The 19,816-nt window shown below is 38.3% G+C and overlaps 2 protein-coding genes and 1 pseudogene across 4 annotated transcripts; 1 reads left to right on the forward strand and 2 right to left on the reverse strand.

The window, feature by feature from the left end:
- Nucleotides 1-13,415: 13,415 nt before the first annotated feature.
- Nucleotides 13,416-14,480, reverse strand: LOC147938528 (putative wall-associated receptor kinase-like 16). 3 transcript variants are annotated; one of them, XM_087467680.1, is made up of 3 exons: nucleotides 14,187-14,480; nucleotides 14,001-14,081; nucleotides 13,416-13,913 (listed from the first exon to the last, which is right to left on the reverse strand). In XM_087467680.1, the coding sequence occupies exons 2-3, from the start codon at nucleotides 14,076-14,078 to the stop codon at nucleotides 13,539-13,541; spliced, it is 453 nt and encodes a 150-aa protein (XP_087323806.1). In that variant the 5' UTR covers nucleotides 14,079-14,081; nucleotides 14,187-14,480; the 3' UTR covers nucleotides 13,416-13,538. The 3 variants fall into 3 exon arrangements, with proteins under 3 accessions (XP_087323806.1, XP_087323805.1, XP_087323804.1); XM_087467679.1 differs by having other exon boundaries at nucleotides 14,001-14,106; nucleotides 14,187-14,441; XM_087467678.1 differs by having other exon boundaries at nucleotides 14,001-14,112; nucleotides 14,187-14,436.
- Nucleotides 14,481-15,860: 1,380 nt separating this feature from the next.
- LOC104715532 (uncharacterized) lies at nucleotides 15,861-18,101 on the reverse strand (annotated as a pseudogene).
- Nucleotides 18,102-19,091: 990 nt separating this feature from the next.
- LOC147938529 (uncharacterized) lies at nucleotides 19,092-19,511 on the forward strand. The gene has a single exon (XM_087465669.1). The coding sequence runs from the start codon at nucleotides 19,092-19,094 to the stop codon at nucleotides 19,509-19,511; it is 420 nt and encodes a 139-aa protein (XP_087321795.1).
- Nucleotides 19,512-19,816: the final 305 nt, after the last annotated feature.

Here is a 19,816-nt window from a genome sequence, read left to right on the forward strand (position 1 = left end):
ATCACCGATAGGTTTTTTCTCTCCTTAATGTGTCATGTCGACCGTATAGTGGACGACTTTTGGAGCAACTCAAATTGTGATGTCATGATTCGTGGGTTCTTATAAAATTGCGTGTTATTTTTGTTTGATCTTCCAAATTTGGTTTATCAATCGGACCAGTTTTTAATTGATCTTCCTCGAGAATCATTTTTTGGCCCATGGGCTTACTTGATTAAAACTTCCTTCCGTAACCACCACTAGCGGTCCGTTAACGTTTTCCATATATCGAAGAACCTGTATGTCAAACTTGTACAAAAGAACCTGGAACAGGGACAACGGAAACCCACAAATGCATAACGTAGGGTACATGTGAGTGTTCTACGACATACATATGTTATTTCCAGGAATGGAGTTTCACGAATGCATGCGTACTAGTATTACATGTACAGGAATAAATCAAGCCATTGCATAATCACTCGATCAATTATTACGTCAAAGCATGAGTTATGCACAATCTACAATATGCGTTTAGAAGGGAATCGTAAATAATATTCGTAGGTGTCATCTGCTTATACTCAGTTTATCTCCAAAAAAATTACAACCAAACAACGGTTGTTGTAACAAGTTATTTTAATTTATATCAGTCATCATTACCTCCTACCAAAGTTGTTCCCTATATAGGATAACCTACTGGTGGGGCACCTTTACTCCCGCCTACTCGCCGAGGATTGTTTCGATTTTTCAGCCCCCCAGAAAACGTTATTTACTAAGTTTTTCTGCCACTATGATATTTTCTCTATTTTACAAAATGACATAGTCATCTACCAAAGTTGCTCTTTTATTTTTCCGTCTGTTCCACCAAAATAATTTGAAATTTATTTTCAAGATTAAATAAAGTGATTTAATCTTAGAGCAAGATTGACAAAAAACAAAAAAAATAGGACAAAAAAAATTATCTAAAAGACGATAGGTCGTTTGAGGTATTCTTTCAAATTTCTATCTACATACATTTATTTGTTTCCCATATCACCTAGAGATGTCTAATGTATATAATAATAGCAATCTGAATAAATGCGAAGAACAATCACATCTTTTCATCGTGACTTTTCATTAAAAAAAATTCAGTTGCATCTTTTCATCGTGACTTTTCATTAAAAAAAATTTATTTAATTATTCTTTTGACAAAAAAATTATATGGTTGCGTCTCTTTAGAAAGTTGTATCTGTTGAATGTAGAGCTGTGTCTCTTACAAACAGTTGTGACTTTTGTATATAATATTAGCAATATGAATAAATGCGAAAGTATATAATATTAACAATATGAATAAATACGAAGACATTTGTATATAAGATTAGCAATATGAATAAATGGGAAGAACAATTGCATCTTTTCATCTTGATCTTTTATTAAAAAAAATTGTGACTTTTCATTAAAAAAATTCAGTTGCATCTTTTCATCGTGAATTTTCATTCAAAAAAAATATTATTTAATTATTCTTTTGACAAAAAAATTATATAGTTACGTCTCTTTAGAAAGTTGCATCTGTTGAATGTAGAGTTGTGTCTTTTACAAACAGTTGAGATTTTTGTATATAATATTAGCATGAATAAATACAAAGAACAATTGCGTCTTTTCATCGTGACATTTTTTATTCAAAAAATTGTGACTTTTTATTAAAAAATTCAGTTGCGTCTTTTTATCGTGACTTTTCATTAAAAAATATTATTTAATTATTCTTTTGACAAAAAGATTATATGGTAACGTCTCTTTAGAAAGTTGCATCTATTAAATGTAGAGTTGTATATATTACAAACAGCTCTGATTTGTGTATATAATATTAGCAATATCGTGATCTTTTATTTAAAAAATATATTTTTAAAAGAGAGGGGTGAAACTCACATTCCTTTGTAGACGTGGCCTTGTCTCCTTCTCCAATCATATGTCCCATCACGACATCCTAGTGAAATTGAATTGCTCGTCAGACTCACAACGGTCATCTGAGCGGCCAAATGATGACATGAGAAAAGGATAGTTCGGGTAAAGCATCATTGAAGAGGCTGTGGACATTGTTGGGACTCGCTGGTACATTTGAGATTTCATTTTCATGACTTGAAGTGAGGAGTGATGGGGATGGATGGATACTCATGTAATTTCATTAGTCTTTACTACGCCAAAAATGTGATTAGACGAAATAAAAAAATGGAATATTTCTTTGTTATAATTGATAATTCAAAGGGAAAAATGTCATTAAAATCCCCAAGTCTACATTTTCGTTGATTTAAATCCCGAACTCTGTTTTTGGAGGAAAAAAACACTAATTATTTATTGACTTCCAAATAAATTGCAAACTCTCGTTGACTTAGCTTTTTGAGGCACACCGTTAAGTGGTCAAACAGAAAAGTTAAACGGAGTTAATTATCTGTTAACGAGATCCGTTAATAGCAAAATGACGCTGTTTATAACATCCTAAAACCCCCCAAATTGAGAAATCAATTCTCAATATCTCCAATTCACAAACCCTAATCGATCTAACCCTAGTCGAACATGATATCTTCGATGACGAGAAGATTCCAGATCTCTTTTTGTTATACACCGGAAGAACGGTCGACCAAGATTCTCTTCAGTTCTCGATGTAAAGATCGTTACACCGGCTCCACAAACAAACTTCAATGGCACTCCACGGTCGAACGAAGCTACCACCGATGTCTTTGAGCTAGAACTCATCTCGTCAACTCGAAGAAGAAGAGAGAAACCGAAGAAGAAAATTGAAATTAAAGAAAAAAAGATAAATTGAGATCGATTAGGGTTTGTGAATTGAGAGAATTGAGAATCGATTTCTTAATTTGGGGGTTTTAGGGTGTTATAAACAGCGTCGTTTTGCTATTAACGGATCTCGTTAACAGATAATTAACCCCGTTTAATTTTTCCGTTTGACCACTTAATGTTGTGCCTCAAAAGGCTAGGTCAACAAGAGTTTGCGATTTATTTGGAAATCAACAAATAATTGGTGTTTTTTTCCTCCAAAAGCAGAGTTTGGGATTTAAATCAACGAAAATGTAGACTTGGGGATTTTAATGACATTTTTCCCATAATTCAAACTTGGAAGGGGAAAGAATGAAAAATGAAAACTATTACTTAAAAGATTCTTTCTCTTTTGTAATTCAAATTTCTCCATTTGTTTATCACCACATGTCATGATTTTCATATAATCTTATCTTTTAAGTATTTTTTTGCATATATGTCCATAATTTTTCCCCTTTTTTTAGCTGTTACTATATATATATATGTTGACCTTATATTATTTAAAATTTAAAAAAATATATTTTACTCAATTTCTGTAGATAATAAAGCGGAAGTGTTTTTTTTGTTCCAATAGATAATACTTAAGAGTTATTAAGAGTTCATGAGAAAAAAGACTATGAAGTTCAGTTTCTATTCAATTTGTAACAAGAAAAATGGTAAGAAAAAGACTTGTTTCTCACAGCCAATATAATTTCTTTTAAAATTTTTGGGCTGTGACTTCATTTTTTAAAACTACCGACTCTAAAGCACCATCCAATCACAACATCAAACAATCTACTACTTAATATTGGTTTCAAGGTTAAGATAATAGTAATCCCATTTGAGTGATATACTTAGGATAGAGACATTTCCGCGATATTCCTAAAGCTTGGTGCCGGGACAGCATCTAGGAGTAGTAGATTGGATTGCTGAGGTCTGGTCTGTTGTTACAGCGCCTAAGATTAAGCTTTTCCTCTTGAAGGCTCTTCTGGGGGCTTTACCCACAAAGCAAAATCTCGCGGAAAGACATGTTAACACTGATGTAGCCTGTCCCCGGTGTAAAGAATCTGAATCTATTGTGCATTTACTTTTCACATGTCTTTTTGTACAAGATGTTTGGCGAGTTGCGCCTTTTAAGCAGGTACTTCCCTGTATTCAGGTGGAAAACGTAAGAAATGGTCTGAAGTTGGCAAATTTCCAAATTTGCCTCCCACCGTTGGGATCAGTGCAGGTCCTTTGGCACCGTGGGTCTGATGGAATCTTTGTAAATCAAGAAATCAAAGTGTCTTCAGTGATCGCTTGTTTATTGCACAAGAGACCATGACAAAAGCTATTGCGGATGCCAAGGAGTGGTTTTCATTCCAGAAACTCTCTCTAGTTTCTTCATGTCCCAGACAAAAAGTGAACTACTCCAGAGCCCATTCGAGTGCCGGGGGTAAGTATGGCTAGTACCCTCAGATGCCGCTTGGAGGGCAGAGCTAAGAGTTGCGGGGCTTGGTTGGACAAGAACCTTCTTATCGTCTGGTGTTCTCACTCAACATTCTGTTATTTGTAAGAATGTATCTTCAGCTCTAATGGCGGAAAGCCTTGCATGCAGAGCTGCAATTCAGGATGCGATCAGAATGGGAGTCAAGCATTTTTATCTTGAATCGGATTGTCTACAATTAGTTGGAACTATCAACTCTCGATCAATTCTTTTGGAAGTTCATGGTGTATTATCGGATATCCTGTTGGGAGCAGATAGTTTTCTTAGTTTTACCTGTCGTTATATCCCACGAGCAGCAAATGTGTTAGCTGACTCCAAGGGCAGATCCACGTACAAGGGTGTGGGGTCAATTGACTTCTCATTAATTTTTTTTAAAATTAGTAATACATATATTAGTTTAGTAAAAATTTAGTATACATATATTTAGTAATATATATATATATATATATATGTCACATTCTTTGGTGTTTGGACTGTTGAAGTTGTTTTTGATTTTGTCTGTTGCTACTGTAACTGTTGAGAGATGCTTTTTAGCGATGAAGATTGTGAAAACTCATCAACGCAATCAGATTGTAGATCAGTTTTTGAATGACTGTTTAGTTTTTTTTATCGAAAAAGATGTATTTTTTATCTATTACAAATGAAACTGTGAAAAAGAGATTTCCGGATTTTAAAACTCTTAGAATAGTTTTGTAAGATGTTTTTATATTTATATAAAAAAAAGTTTTAGTTATGTTTTGACCCCGATAAAAATAATTCCTAGATCCACCACTGGCTGACTCTGTTGCGAAGCTATGTTTAAGTTTGTATAAGGGAAACATTTTTTGATTTAATATAAAAGTTCGGTGTACAACAAAAAAAGGTTAAGATAATAGTAATCCCCTTAAAGGAGAATTCATCTCTAGTGTCCCTATACCAGAAATTCATCTCTGCATTACCCCCACTTAATCTCACTACCCCTTTTTTTAACGAAAGGACGAAACTACCCCTCTAACAATTTTTAAAGAATAGTTGTACCATATATCTCCTAGTTGCACCTTGCATAGTTGTACCATATATCCCCTAGTTGTACCAGTTGCACCATAGTTGTACCAGTTGCACCTCGCATAGTTGTACCATATATCTCCTAGTTGTACCAGTTGCACCCTAGTTGTACCAGTTGTACCGCGCATAGTGGGATTCGAACCCTGGGCGCGCGCGCGTGCGCATGGAGCTCACAACCACTAAGCTACTGTGTTTTTCGTTGAACAATTACTTATTTAATTATATTTAACCTAAAACAATCTTCATTAAGGGTAATATTGTCCTTTTACCATTGAGGGAGTTTTGAGAATTTGTTTTGATAGAAAGGGTGTTATGAGATTTTAGCTCGTTCGGCACATTTGAGTGATATACTTAGGATAGATACATTTCCGCAATATTCCTAAAGCTTGGTCTTTGACCCTATGTAAAAAAAAAAAGAAAAAAAATTCCATCATCTATAAATTATTTGCATCAGTGATAAATTTATATTAACATTTTTTAAGTACATTTTGTGTTATGCTTTTTTACTTTTGTTTATTTAAAAATTTATTTACAATATTAACCCCTAAATATTTTCTAAAATTAACATTACTCCAGATTTTGTTTCCTAAATATTTTACATTTTATTCCAACTAAAAAATAAAGCAATCAATATGGAAATAGAAACTATCATATATTTAATCACACATTCTGTTGTGTTTTGAAGATGTTCTATATGTGAATCCTTTGCAAACAAAGAAAACAACAATTTGATTCCATTCTGTTTTCCAAAACCTGTGAGTTTTGATTATTAACATAAGAAAAACTTCGATTGACATTTATTTAAATATTATAATTAACATATATAAACTTAATAAAAATTTTAATTATTACGAATATGTAAAATTAAAAAAGTCGAAAATACTATATAATGTGGTTATATAGTAGATTAGTTATAAAGAGGACATGTTAAATTGATAAAATATTATTAAATTTGTGGTAACACGGGTTAAATCTTCATTTAATTATTTATCAACACTACTAATATTATAATATTTGACATAAAATCAAGTTGATTTAATTAAGATAGTGTAAAATAATTAAATCATTAGGAAAAATGTGACATAATCACAGCGTATAAATTACTGATTATAAATTTAGATCCCTTATTTTTTGTTATAATAATTAAAAATCAAAATAGAATCTCGAACACTAAACAAAAAAAATTTTTCCTAATGATTTAATGTTCATGAAGTGTATTGTGAGTTAAAAAATAATATAAATAATTAGCCGGACAATTGAGTTATTTCTTTATTTACAAAACATCCAATATTTAACAAATAGATACAACATAAAATATAAATTATAATTAAAATTATATGTCTACGGTGTACCACGGATTAAAATCTAATGTTGAGTTGTAATTTTAGCCATCTTATAAGAAAAAGAATACATAACAAGGCGCTTTGAATGGTTTCTTCCTTTGACGGAGTGAGGAAAGATGTTTTGAAATAAAATCTTGGCAAAGGATTGTTAAAAGGTACTCCACTATATAACAAAGGATTGTGTGCTTCTTCCTTTGTTGACAATTGAGTACCTTGAACAATATTTTGTTATTTACTATTAGGTTACTAATTCTAATGAAAAATGTTAAATTGTACCAATATCAACTTGTGATTTATTCAGCTTATTTATGGTGACCACTATCGATGTGACCGATGGTCGCGGATGCGGAACGGTCGGAGGGAGCATCTTTGGACAGAAAGAAAGGCGCGGAACTTTCCTCAGACAAGGCTTGAGGTTTTGAATCTAGGGTAGATTCAAACGAGAGAAACAAAGTTTGACGAGATTCCAACGAGCCATTTGAGAGAACGGTCGTGAAGCCTCTATCGGTCGGACGGATGCGATACGAACGAACGGATGCAAAAACGGCTAAGTGTGGTTATGGTAAGATGCGATGGTGGAAGCGATAAGAGATAGAACGATGGAGAAGAAAATGGATTGAATGACGACACAAGAGGTTTGGCTCTCCTCTTGATACAGTCGCTAACAACAGCAAACCTGGTTTGAGGTTGTTAGGGTTCTTCCTTAGAACAATCCCGGATTGAACTAGAGAAAGGATGAGACAAGATCAAGAATCGCTCTTGAGAAAAGTTTTATTTTCATTCAAGTCTAAGGAGAAACAAAGGCCTAAGCGAGGGTTTAAATACTTAGGTCAAGAGAGGGCTTAGGGACACGCGGATTCATATTGATCCGCACACTTGTCCTTAGACGTGTTCTCCTTGTAAATGGAACACGTCACCTCTAAGACTTTCAACATAAAACTCTCAACGGTCCAAAAGGAATATTCCAATGTTCAATTTAAACCAAAAGATAAGAGGAAGGAGGATAACCGTCTTGGCCTTGACGCGAGAATCGAATTAGCCTTAGGGCGTTGTGCACCAAGCTCAATGCCTCGTTAAAACCTTCTCCGATAAACCCAATGGGAAAAACCCGGAGTAAGAGAAAAGAGTACACATCCTTGCTTAAGTGACTTTGATGTCTTCACTCTTGGGTAAGAGTGAAGACCAAACGAATTGAACCTTCGAGGTCTTCATGGGGCGGTTGGCGCTGGACGAATGATCGGACGAAGAGATTGATCCGTTGCTTGGCCGCCTTTGTTGAGCTACTTGATCGTGTTGTGGCTCCCGGGAGGATCGTTGGTGCCTTGGCCGCGTCCGAAGTAGGCGTCTTGGCCGCGTTCGATGCGTCTTGGTCAGGCGTCACGGTTGCGTCCAGCGTGTCTTGGTCATCTTGGTCGAGCTCCAGTCCTGCGATCACATCATTCCCTCCCTCTTGAAAAGGTTTTGTCCCCAAAACATCTCCATCTTCACCTACATCAAATGGAACGAGGTCAGTGACATTGAAAGAAGTTGATGTGGTATACTCACCTGGAAGCTCGAGTCGGTAGGCATTATCATTGATCTTTTCAACTATCCTGAATGGTCCGTCTCCTTGGGGCTGAGTTTATCCTTGCGCTTCTGCTAGAACCGTTCCGGTCTTAAGTGAAGCCACACCCAGACGCCAGGCTTGAACAACATCGGTTTGCGTCCTCGGTTTAAGAAGCGTGCGTACTGCTCGTTTCTCCTCTCGATGTTGGCTCGAACCTCCTCTTGTAGATTCTTGACTAGCTCTGCTCTTGCGGCTCCGTCTTGGTTCTCGGTCTCGTTTGGTGGTAGAGGAAGAAGGTCCAATGGTGTAAGAGGCTTGAACCCATAGGCGACTTCAAAAGGAGACTTCTTCGTAGACGAGTGCACGGCTTGGTTGTAGGCGAACTCTATGATGGGAATGCATTCGAGCCAGGAACCCTTGTTGCTAGCGATCGCCGTTCTGAGCAAGGCGCCTATTGATCGGTTGACAACCTCCGTTTGGCCGTTGGTTTGTGGGTGTGCGGCGGTGGAGTAGAGGACCTTTGTTCCGAGTTTCCTCCATATGGCGCGCCAGAATTGACCAAGAAACTTGGGATCTCGGTCGGATATAATGGTGCGGGGCATGCCGTGTAGCCTGATCACTTGACTGAAAAACAAGTTCGCCAATTGCACAGCGTCATTGCTTTTGTTGCACGGTATGAAGTGCGCCATCTTCGAGAACCTGTCCACAACAACTATTATGCTATCCTTATGCGCCAAGAGAGGTAGGCCGAGGATGAAATCCATTGACAAATCAGTCCAGGGCGCTGAGGACACCGGCAATACATGTAGAGGCCGTGAGGATGTGTTGTTGATTTGGAGGCGCGACACACGATGCAACGACCGCAGTGCTTCTCCACCATACTGTGCATCTTTGGCCAGTAGAAATGCTCTCGAAGCACGACCAATGTCTTAGTGATGCAGAAATGACCTGATAAACCTCCACTGTGGGCTTCTCGCACAAGCAACTCTCGGATAGAACCATTCGGTATACACAACCATCGCCCTCTGAACAGAAACCCTTCATGAAGATAGAATTTGGTGTAGATTCCCTTCCCATGATTCTGGAAACAGTCACCAAACTCAGCGTCTCCAGCGTGTGCATCCTTGATGCTTTTGAAACCCAACACACGAGCGTCCATGGTGGTGATGAGAGCGTGCCTCCTTGACAAAGCATCAGCCACCACGTTTTCTTTCCCCTTCTTGTACTTGATGACGTAAGGGAATGACTCTACGAACTCCAACCACTTTGCGTGTCTTCTCTTCAAGTTGGTTTGGCCGCGAAGATGCTTCAACGTTTCGTGATCGGTGTGAATCACGAACTCTCTCGCCAACAAGTAATGTTGCCAAACCTCCATTACGCGGACGAGGGCGTATAGTTCCTTGTCATAAGTCGGGTAATTGAGCGCTGCACCACTAAGCTTCTCACTGAAATACGCCACGGGCCGGCCTCCTTGAGTAAGAACTGCTCCGATCCCAACTCCCGAAGCATCGCACTCGACCTCAAATGCTTTGTTGAAGTCAGACAAGGTGAGCAAAGGGGCTTGCGTGAGGCGTCTCTTGAGCTCGGTGAACGCACGGTCTTGCTCTTCTCCCCACTTAAACTCTTGATTCTTCTTGATCACGGCGGTGAGAGGCGCGCGATCGTACTGAAGTCCTTCATGAACCTCCGGTAAAAACTTGCGAGACCGTGGAACGATCGAACTTACGTGATGCTTGTTGGCGTGGGCCACTCCTCTATCGTGCGTATCTTCTCTCCATCAACCTTGAGACCCTGCGAACTCACAACAAAGCCTAGAAAGACTAATTCATCAGCAGCAAAGATGCACTTTTTCAAGTTGGCATACAGTTGCTCTTCGCGGAGAGTAAACAAGACTGATTCTAAATGTTTAACATGATCGGACAGACTAGAACTATACATGAGGATGTCATCAAAGTAAAACATTACAAACTTAATTGATAAACAGCCTTAAAACATGGTTCATGAGTCGCAAAAATGTAGAAGGAGCGTTAGAAAGACCGAATGGCATTACCAACCATTCGTACAAACCTTGTTTCGTTTTGAAGGCTGTCTTCCATTCATCGCCCTCCTTCATGCGAACTTGATGGTAGCCACTCTTCAAGTTGATCTTTGAGAAGACGTTGGCGCCACTTAGTTCGTCGAGCATATCATCAAGGCGCGGTATGGGATGCCTATAGTTGACGATGATATTGTTGACGGCTCGGCAGTCAACACACATGCGCCACGATCCATCATTCTTAGACACGAGCAAGACTGGTACGGCGCATGGGCTCAAACTCTCCCAGACGTATCCTTGTGACATAAGCTCCGCTACTTGGCGCTCGAGCTCCTTCGCCTCCTCGGGGTTGACTCGGTAGGCTGGCCGGTTAGGAAGCTGTGCGCCTGGAACGAGATCAATTTGGTGCTCAATGCCTCTGACCGATGGTAGGCCTTCAGGAAGCTCTTCGGGGAACACGTCGGCGAAGCGTCTAAGGACGTCGCAAATCACCTCCGGTAGGGCGTCTATCGATCCTTCAAGGCCTCTAAGCAATAAATCTCGAAAGACCATCAATAACACTTGGCCAGAGTCCCTAATGGACTTCCTAACATCACCATATTGAACTAAAAAGTTCTTTTTATCGTCCGAGTCTTTTGACAACCTACTTTGCATTTCATGAACTTGCGTGGGGCTCAAGGGTTTCAAGCAAATACATTTGTTGTCATGAACGAAGAAATATTGATTTGTGTGGCCGCAATGCGTGGTTTGCTTATCAAATTGCCATGGTCTCCCCAATAAGAGGTGGGTAGCTTGCATAGGCACCACGTCGCATAGGACTTGGTCCTTATACGGACCGATACTAAACGAGACCTTGACCTGTTCCTTTACATGGATCACGGTCTTGTCATTCAACCATTTTAAATGATAGGTACGAGGGTGATTTGTGGTCTCAAGAGAAAGTTTCTTGACTAGACTGGAGCTTGCAACATTGGTGTAAGATCCACCGTCTATAATCAAGCCGCAAATCTTCCCACTTACAATGCACCGATTGTGGAAGATGTTATCGCGCTGGCTTGCGTCGTTGGCGGTCGCCACACTTCTATTGAGGATGCGGTGAATCATCAGAAGCTCTCCGACGTCAGGCTCAGCTACGGCTTCTTCCAGTTCAGCCTCTCCTCGAACATTCTCCTCGGTCGCTTCATCGTCGGACTCGAACTCGCCGGCTTCAGTAAGGATCATTGTGTGTGCGTTCGGGCACTCGTGAGCGCAATGGCCTCTCCCTTGACACTTGAAACAAATAATGTCGCGGCTCTGGACGTCGGTAGTGTTGCGTCGTGGGTCTTGGCGCTCATTGGTGGCCGGCTCTTTTGGTTTGAACCGTGTGTCAGCATTGGTCGGCTTCGGCCTCTCTTGGAGCCGGTTTGATGGCGACGCGTTGGGAGACCAAGTTAGAGCTCCTTGCGTTCTGGTGCGAGTCGCGGAGGCGTTCTTCTTCTTGATTTGACTTTCAATCTGCACCGAGAGATGCAACAATTCTTCAAAGATTTGATAGGGCAGGCGCTCAACCTTGTGCGCAATGCGCTCTTGTAACCCGTCCAAGAACTGAGCCATGAGTGACTCTTCGGAGTCGTTGACTTGAAATCGGTTGCGCAAGTGCTCAAACTCCTCGAAATACTCTTCAACGGGGCGTGCGCCGTGAGTTAGCCTCCGGAACTTCTTCTGGAGCTCACGGTGGTAGAACAGAGGCAGCTAGCGCCGTCGCATCTCGACCTTGAGGACTTCCCAAACGGTGATAGGTCGTTCTCGGTTGCGGCGCTGCTCAGATTCGAGGTGATCCCACCAGGTGAGAGCGTGATTGGTGAACTCAGCTACGGCGTATTGAACCTTGCGCAGCTCCGGGTAGGCGTGACACGAGTATAGATGCTCCATGCGGCTTTCTCAATGGAGGTAAGCTTCCGGGTCGGATTTACCAGCGAACGTCAGTGCGATCATTTTATGAGCTGGTTCGTGGTGCCTTGGGGCTTCTTCGTACGGATCGTCATGTCGCTGACGTCGTCTAGGCCGCGGTTCAAAGTCCTCATTGGACTGGTCGCTCGCCGGCTCTTTTCGTGGTCACCTTGCGGGCAAAGGATCTTCTCGGGGAGGGTTTAACAGTTCGATTCTTGTTAAATGCTCCGCAAGTTGTTATATGCCGGTTCGTAACGCGGCGAGGGTGACTCCTATCTCGGGTGGTGCTGGAGGTGGTTCTTCGGCCATCGTCCGTACGGTCTATGGTGACGTGTAGCTTCTCTACGCGGCTTGGGTTTGAATTTAAACCTCGCAAGACAAAAGCAAAAATAACACAAACGCGTGAGAACCAAACGTTCAATAGGACCACACAATAGATTTTATTTCGTCACCAATGATTGAGGACAGCTCACACAATTTAAACCTATGACCAAAACAAAAAGCAAAAGCAAAAGTACTACACGAGAAGAAATGCTTTATGGTCAAGAACAAAAACGCGGAAACAAAATGCAATCCTAACTTTATCGATCTAAAAGTGTTCATGCAAGAACAAATATGAACACAAGGATGAACAGAACAAACGCTAAACAACCTAGACAAACAATTAACAACACCAAACATGCACCAAATTAAACCAAATGACAAAACGGAACACGCGAGACAAGATGATGCATACTAGACTATCAAACAACCTAAAGATCGAAATTTTTAACAAAAGGGAAGAGTTTTAGAACGAAAAAACCTCGTAGGAGCTTTTGAAGCTTTGGTGCCAAGCTGATGTGACCGATGGTCGCCGATGCGGAACAGTCGGAGGGAGCGTCTTCGGACACAACGAAAGGCGCGGAACTTTCCTCGGACAAGGCTTGAGGTTTTGAATCTAGGGTAGATTCAAATGAGAGAAATGAAGTTTGACGAGATTTCAACGAGCCGTTTGATAGAACGGTCATGAAGCCTCTATCGGTCGGACGGATGCGATACGAACGAACGGATGCGAAAATGGCTAAGTGTGGTTATGGTAAGATGCGATGGTGGAAGCGATAAGAGATAGAACGATGGAGAAGAAAATGGATTGAATGACGACACAAGAGATTTGGCTCTCCTCTTGATACGTTCGCTAACAATGGCAAACCCGGTTTGAGGTTGTTTGGGTTCTTCCTTAGAACAATCCCGGATTGAACTAGAGAAAGGATGAGATAAGATCAAGAAACGCTCTTGAAAAAAGTTTTATTTTCATTCAAGTCTAAGGAGAAACAAAAGCCTAAGAGAGGGTTTAAATACTTAGGTCAAGAAGAGTACCCCCTTTCTATTATTTTTATGGAAAACACAATAACATGATCATGGCTTGTAACAAGCCCTAAACATCTTAACGAAAGGACGCATCATCTTCACCAGTACTTTTTTCTTCTTCTTCTCCTTAGGAGGGGTCTCCGAATCCTCATCGATATCACTGTCATAAGCTTCCTCATCCGATAAATGTGGTGTGTCAATACTACCATCTGAGGTCAAAACTGTTAACAGGATTGTCAACAAGAGCCTAATTTCCTTGAACTCAGGACTTGCATCTGAATCATGTGCCCAGCAACATTCAAGTATAATACAGTATAGATCAAGAGGTTTCGGCTGAGAACTCCACATGAACTTCTGAAGAGTGTCGCCTTCCATGAGTTCGATAACTATCATCAGTTGCGGCTCTATGCAAGCTCCAACAAACTATACCATCACCAAAAACCATGTTTAATTTCTCACTATTATAATGATAAAACACCAACATAACTAATAAATTTTTTCATTTTTTACCTTCACAATGTTGGCATCTCTCATCTTGGATAGTAACAGGACTTCATTTTGAAACTTCTTTTTGTCACTTGGTTGCATTATCTTCACAACAACGGGAAATCGGTTTCTGAGCCTATAAAATCATTATAAAGAACATACGAAATAAGTTATAACTTTTAATTAAAGTAAGAGAGAGATGGGACATACAATCCTTTGTATAAGATGGAGTAGCCTCCTTCTCCAATCATCTCTCCCACTGAGACATCGTTTGGGTTGAGAAGCAATTCCCTGCTGATACTGAAATTGAATTTCTCGTTGGACTTCTTGTAAGAAGGGCAGTTTGAGAAAGCCATTACTCCAGCTCTCATTTTGAAGGCTGGAAGTGATTAAGAGGACTAAGGATGATTAGTGAAAGATGAAGTGTTGATGATGATGAGTGATAGAGGAAATGCTTGGGCATATTTATAATACTACAACATGTGGGGGTGATTCTGTAATCTTAGGAGTTGTTATTCGACGTGTATGTTGGCTAAAAATGTTAATTGACAATTAATAGTATAAAAACGAGAAAATCAATACTAATTAGTATTACAGTAAATTTTTACCAATGAGCATGAATGGTCTCGTTACCAAGCTTATCTTTAAATTAATTTTTTTATCCTTTCACCACCACATCTCTTGATTTTCTTATAATCTTATCTTTAAGTAGCTTTTTTTCTTAATATGTTTAACAATATATGTGGACTCTATGTGCAACTCTTTTGGAAAAACTTTTTATGCATGAGCTGTATACAGCAATGTATATATTAGTATAAAGATGGTAACAAAGCTGGAATTACTATATATTTTATTAATTTTCTATCTATAAAATTTTATATATATTTTTAAAAATATATCTTATTTTCACTGCCAATAATTTTCATGATGAAATAAAAGGCGACTGACTGATACAATAATCTTCTATCAATTTTTATTATTAAAGATTAGATAAAATAATCAGGTAACCAAGGTCCATTGTATCCTAGTTTTGTTTATAGTTTACATACAAAATGTACTCACAGCCAATGACGTTCGCAACCGAGTAAGACATATGGGGTTGCGATATTATAGCAATCCATTTTATCATATGACGAAAAGATTTACAAACTTACCGTCCATCTATCCTACGATATTTCTGTTCCAGTCTATGTGACTATATATGTATCACATAAGTTGACAACTCCATGCCAATGTACAAACATCCACCATCTCAAAAGAGCTACATTAAATAAATGTTTCCGTCAAATGAGATTTTGTTACCGATCGAGCTTATATGATTAGGTCAGAATATCCACCATCTCAAAAGAGCTACATTAAATAAGTGTTACCGTTTGTAGAATTTGAAAAAAAACAAAAAAAAATTGAAATCGAAACCAAGCAATACATGTTAGGGTTTAGGCATGGCCAAAAGACAGAACACAGTCACACACACTCACCACTTGGGGAGGTTAAGCTTCTCATCTCCTAATTTTAACACTTTAATTTCGACAGTTGTAATTAATGAAAACAAGACTTTATATGGGCTAATTAAGTTAGATTACGTCGAGATTTGCCCATCAATATTGTATTATTTGCACCCTCGTAAGCTCGTTTAAGTTTCCCTAAGCGTGAGGGGCAGTGGCCGACCCAGAAATGTTTTTAACCCAGGTCAAAACATAAAGAAAAAAATCATCTTTAATATAAATAAAAAAATCCTACAGTGTTAAAAAAAATTGTAAAAGCATCCTACGATCTTTCATGTTTTAAAATCTTGTCATCACAGTTTCGTTTGTAATAGTTTTGAATACATCTTTCTCGATAAAACAAACTAAACAATCATTCAAAAATTGATGTCCAATCTGATTAATTACGTCGATATGTCTTTACGATCTTCATGACTGAAAAACATCTCTCAACAGTTGCAGTAGCAACAGGTAGAATCAAAACCAACTTCAAAAGCCTATAAACCAAAGGATATGACATATGTTTTCGTGTTTCCACCAATATTCTAGCAAGGTCTCCAAGATTCTCCAAATTAGAAAATCTTTCATCATGTCGAACATTATCAATGTAGATACATAATTCTTGCTCAAGAGAAATGAGCTCCCCTGAACTGAAGTCATCTGGATAGAACTCAGATAACCTCAACAATTTTGAGAGATCAAACTCAGTAAATGCATCGATGGGAGATAGAGAAGCAGCACAAATAAGCAACTCAGTGTTCACCTCATTAAAGCGGTCGTTAAATTCTTGAAGCTGCAAATCCAAGACAGAATATAAGCAATTGACCTTGTAATGATGCATATGTGATACTCCTGTCTTTTTCTTCGTCTTTTTGAGTCTACAAAATCTGTCTCCATCTCAACCTTTTCAAGCTCATGTTTCTCACAAAACAAATAAACTTTCGTCATGAGAGAATTCCACCCACCATCTCTAAACAACTGGAGTTGTCTCTTAGTTGATTTCAATAATGACATAGCATTTAAAATATCTTGATCTCTTCTTTGCAGCGCCACTGACAAGGTATCTGTGAGTCCTAAAAGATGTATCATCATATGCAAATAAAACACAAAATCAAAGCTATGAAAGTAATCAAGGAGACCATGAGCTTGACGTCTTTTCAAGTCATATGCGCCTTCATTCTCAATGTACTCAAGCACCTTGATGATATAAGAAAACAACTGAATCACCCGCAATAGAGTTCTGTAGTGAGAATTCCAACGAGTATACCCTGGTCTTTGAAGAGAGATCTCTTGATTCTTGTTCCTATACTGATTTCACCATTATTAATTTCTTCCATAATTTTTTTTCTGTAACTCTCTCGGATCATATCTTTCCTTTTGCATGAGGCTCCCACTACATTCAGTAACAGAGAAATCATATCAAAAAAGTCGCCAACATTAAAATGTTTTTTTGCAACTGCCACAACAACTAATTGAAGTTGTTGAGCAAAGCAATGAACATAATATGCTGATGTGCTTTCCCTCTAAATTAATGATCTTAATCCATTGAACTCGCCCTTCATGTCACTTGCTCCGTCATACCCTTGTCCTCTCACCCTTTTTATGCTCAATCCATATTTAGCAAACAAATCATCAATAGAAAATTTCAAAGAAGTTGCAGAAGTCTCACTCACATGTGTGATACTCATAAATCTCTCTTTGACTATCCCACCTTTATCAACAAATCAAAACACTACCGCCATTTGCTCTTTGTCGGAAACATCAGCAGATTCATCCACCAGCAAACCGAAAACATTATGATTAATTTCTTCAATAAAATATTTGACTACCTCTTCTGCAAAACAATGCACAATATCTTTCTGAATCTTAGGAGACTTCATCTGATTATTTCCAGGAGCATTATCTAAAATAACCTTACTCACAACTTCATTCTGATCAGCAGTGTACTTCAAGAGTTCCACAAAGTTTCCTCTATTGATAGAATTTTCTGATTCATCATGACCACGGAAAGATAATCCTTTTTGCAATAAGTATCTTGAAGCATCAACAGAAGCATTCAACCGAATTCGATACTCATTTTTTGTAATATCGTCTTGTTTATGCAAAGCATGCTCAATAGACTGACCTTGTTTCATCAAGTTTTAACACTTTATAACTGCATTGTTGTGAAAACTATCAACACCTCCCACATGTCCTGAAAAACTCTTGAAATCATTCCACCTACAGAATCCATCTGTAAATGCATCACTTTTTACGCATTTACCAGCATTATCTCTGAACAAGTAACAAGACAGACAAAAAGCTTTTTCTTTTTTTTTTTCACACTGTACTCTAACCAATTTCTATATTGATCAAACCAAGCTGGGTTAAATCGCCTCAATGTATTTCCTATCAATGTTTGTTTATAAGTATGCCGACGAGGTTGACAAGGACCTCAAATCAAGTATTTTCGAATTACCTCATCTCTTTGATTCGGATGATAATCTGTTATTCTTTTTCGATCAGCAGGATCCCAAGGTAAATCAATATCATCTGATTCACTGCGAAGTGGAGATGGTGGTTCATTGCGAGGTGTAGATGGTAGTTCACTCTGAGGTGTAGATCGTTCTTTTCTTTTATAGTAGTTTTTCAAAGTATTCATTGTTTTGTCTGAAAAAAATTAGAAAAAAAATTGTAAACATAAAGTAAAACCATGTACTGGAATTTTTATTTCTAAATATAATTTTTTTTTTTAAATTATTATAAAACAAAATCTAGTTTTGTATCAAATAAACTTACTTGGTTTGAAGAATCTGATGTACTGAAGATGTGAAGCAGAAAAATTGAAAACACACACACGGAGTCACGGACACACCAACACGACGATCATTGCTTCTTTCTCTTTTTTTGGTCGACTTAAAGAAGATGCGTACTTCTTTGTTTAATATATAAGCACATAATAAATTATTAGGGTAAACAAATTGAGCCAAATTTTTTTTTAATTATAACAGATAAAAGGCTTTGATCTTCTTTTTGTTATGAGGGCTTGAGCACTTGCTAAAGTGCCGGTTCAATAATAAAAAGAAGAGACGGTGGTGTTTTACAATAGACAAAAGCTTGTGAAATATGGTTTACAAGTTAACGCTAGTCCTACTTCTTATTTCGTTTGTTAGCTTATAGTTTATTATCATCTTTACGAATTAAGAGATTGTAACGACTGTAATTTTTACATTATTATTTTTTGTCTACGCAAATCAAGTCAGAGTCAACACATCTACAACCATTACCATGTCAACTGGATTAACTAGTTCGAACGAACTTTAGGCTGACTCTCATTGGGGACCAGACTTTGTTTGCGATATTCAAACACCAACACAGTAATCACATATAGGTGTATAAGACGAGATTATTTAAATTTACGATATATATTCAAATAATTCACATATACTATACAGTCTATACGTATTTATTCGGGTGGACAATGCATTGTAAATTAAGTGGGTAATTTGGCAGAGTGAAATTATATTTATAGGCTATTTTCGGGGTTAGATATTTGTAACACTGACGAACTAAGAATTGTAACACACATACATCATCACAAACGTAAACATTTTATACCCATACGTTTATATAAACCTATCGACGTTTGTAAATGCTCACACTTCGTGTTAAAAAACAAAAAAAAATCAAGCCTCGACTAAAGGAGTTTTTGCGTTGTGAGATTGGTAATGGACGTAGCGCTTCTTTCTGGTACGATAACTGGTGCGAGCTTGGTCTATTGGCTGACTTCATAGAAGGAAATGGACCGAGACAACTGCGGATAAGGGGAAACACTATCGTATTAGAGGCAGTAAGAAATGGAGAAAGGCGGATGCCGGCTGCGAGATCTGATTCTGAGCAATCATTCATGGCAACTCTCACATCTATATCTCCACCAAACGATGACAAAGGGGCTGATATGTACCCCTGGAAAAGGCTGTCAGGGTCTTTCGCTCAGAAGTTCTCTTCCAAAGAAACTTGGGAGCTACTAAGGTCTCACTCTCCTGTGGTACCGTGGAGTAAGACAGTATAGTTTAAGGAAGCAGTGCCGCATTACTCTTTTATAACCTGGCTTGCTTTTCTGGGAAGGCTGCCTACCAAAGACAGGCTAAGGAATTGGGGGCAGTGGCGGAGCCAGAAAAATTATTCATGAGTGTCGTAATATATATTTTTAAAAAAAATATATATTAAAAAGTGGTATTACAAAAAAATTTCTGAAAATAAATTTTACTTTCACTCATATTTTGGAAACATTCTAAAGATGGTGATGCTTTAGGGATTTTTTTCTAATCAACTTATAATTATGTTTAGGCAGCTTTTTTTTGAAGGCATTTTATC

This window comes from Camelina sativa, chromosome 9, assembly GCF_030686135.1.
Source record: "Camelina sativa cultivar CO46 ecotype springtype chromosome 9, ASM3068613v1".
NCBI classification, from domain to species: domain Eukaryota; kingdom Viridiplantae; phylum Streptophyta; class Magnoliopsida; order Brassicales; family Brassicaceae; genus Camelina; species Camelina sativa.

Excerpts from the sequence above, each read along its gene's own strand:
- LOC147938528 (XM_087467678.1), bottom strand. The coding sequence starts at position 14,347 with ATGAGAGCTGGAGTAATGGCTTTCTCAAACTGCCCTTCTTACAAGAAG. Across the intron at positions 14,113-14,186 it reads TCCATCTTATACAAAGGATT|GCTCAGAAACCGATTTCCCG; the intron begins GTATGTCCCATC and ends ATGATTTTATAG. Across the intron at positions 13,914-14,000 it reads GAGATGCCAACATTGTGAAG|TTTGTTGGAGCTTGCATAGA; the intron begins GTAAAAAATGAA and ends GTGATGGTATAG.
- LOC147938529 (XM_087465669.1), top strand. The coding sequence starts at position 19,092 with ATGCTCACACTTCGTGTTAAAAAACAAAAAAAAATCAAGCCTCGACTA.